The sequence below is a fragment of the Myxocyprinus asiaticus genome, chromosome 13 (assembly GCF_019703515.2).
Source record: "Myxocyprinus asiaticus isolate MX2 ecotype Aquarium Trade chromosome 13, UBuf_Myxa_2, whole genome shotgun sequence".
Classification (NCBI taxonomy): Eukaryota; Metazoa; Chordata; class Actinopteri; order Cypriniformes; family Catostomidae; genus Myxocyprinus; species Myxocyprinus asiaticus.
In genome coordinates, this window is record NC_059356.1 from 26,966,019 (window position 1) to 26,967,818 (window position 1,800).

A 1,800-nucleotide genomic window follows, 5' to 3' on the forward strand; every position below is an offset into this window, starting at 1 on the left:
ATTGTAAATTGGTAAATGTCTCATCACTGTCACGACTGCTATGTTGATCGGAACTGCACCCAAGAATTTCACACACCATTGCACTTGTGTATATGGCTGTGTGACAATCAAAGTGATTTGATTTTATTTGATTTTATACCCGTATGTCCGGGGGAGTGGCATGCAAACACCACTCGCCAATTTTCATTGGCCTTTTATCAAAGACCAGAGGTGTCTCGGGCTCCCAAGAGTGACCCCTAGTGTCACTACATCGACACAACTTCTCGTTCCCTCCATCAGGGAACGGAGGTTACGCAAGCAACCCTGACGGCTTACAACTCTCTGAAGATGCAAATGATTTTGTGGGGAGGGTCAGTGTCTCTTGAGTGTGTTATAAACTGAACCCTCAGTCAATGTTTGTGTGACTAAACTTCTGCTAATTTGCTATAGGCTGTCAAAATTTTAGTTTGACAGATTTGGTGTGGTGATGGAAATGCTACAGTATGGAGTTGTGCTGATGATTATTTCATGTGAGAAACTCCCATTTGTTCTGGAACAATAAAATTAAATTGTATTATTCTACTATGCATCACCTAATTTTCAATGTTTTTTAGCTGTCAGTGGTCAGTCACTGACCTCCTCAGATTCTGTGGTGAAAAAACCTGGAGAATCAGTCACTCTGTCCTGCACTGTGTCTGGATTCTCACTGAGCAGCTACAACATGCACTGGATCCGTCAGAAACCAGGGAGAGGACTAGAGTGGATTGGGCGTATTGACGGTGGCACTGGCACTATTTTTGCTCAGTCTCTACAAGGCCAGTTCTCCATCACAAAATACACAGGTGAAAACACACTGCATTTAGAGGTGAAAAGCCTGAAGACTGAAGACACGGCTGTTTATTACTGTGCAAGAGATCCACAGTTAGACAAAACACTACAGGGCTACACAAAAACTATTCATGCAAGACATTTAATTTTTGAGTTCCCAAGAGTTACAGTAATGTTACAGTAAATTCAACAAGTTACTTTTTATGTTGTTTGAAATCCATGAAATACAATCCTTATATAATTCTTCTTTAATTAAGGACAAGATCATGGCTGGTAATATAAAGATCCTAGGTTCAAACTCTGGAAGTGGAGATTCATGAACTGGAGAGTTGCTGTGTTAAGAGACACTTAATGAAAAAAGAATAGTTCACCCAAATAAGAAACATCTGTCATCATTTGCTCAGCCTCATGATGTTCCAAACCCATGACTTGCTTTCTTTTACAGAACAACAAAGTGAGTTATCTTTTGGTCTGGTTGTCTTCGACAACCTCTTGTAAAATGTTTGAGTATTCTAGTTACTGAACTAAACTATGGCACAATCAGGAGAGAATTTCTAGGTACATACAGTAGGCCTACATAACAAATATATGAACCAGAATTAAACAGCCACGGCACAACAAACCTGAATGTGTTTGTAAATAAGCCAAATACATTATAAAGAAGGAGAAGAATAGGAAAATTATTTATTATTTAGATGTAAATTTAAATTTAATTTAACCAAATTAAAAAGTCACTTCATAATATGTACTTAATATGTACACTTCAGAAAATACATACAAATATGAAAAGCCTTTATATGCCAGTCTTTGCTATTTCACTTTTCACTCTTTAGTAAATATAGCACACAATTATTTAACTTTCACCATTTGTGTCTAATAATTGTGACTGTTTATTTAGATGTGTAATGTAGTAGAGAGGGTCTAACAAAGTATATGACCAGAACAGGTTCTGCCATGTCATTAAAATATGAAAAAAAGTGTAGTCTGCTATAG

The 1,800-nt window shown here is 37.3% G+C and overlaps 1 gene segment (V, D, J or C); it reads left to right on the forward strand.

Moving 5' to 3' along the window:
• Nucleotides 1–261: 261 nt before the first annotated feature.
• On the forward strand, nucleotides 262–1,127 carry LOC127450954 (Ig heavy chain V region 6.96-like). The segment is given in 3 exon segments: nucleotides 262–509; nucleotides 594–940; nucleotides 1,065–1,127. Coding segments are annotated over 3 exon segments (453 nt in total).
• Nucleotides 1,128–1,800: the final 673 nt, after the last annotated feature.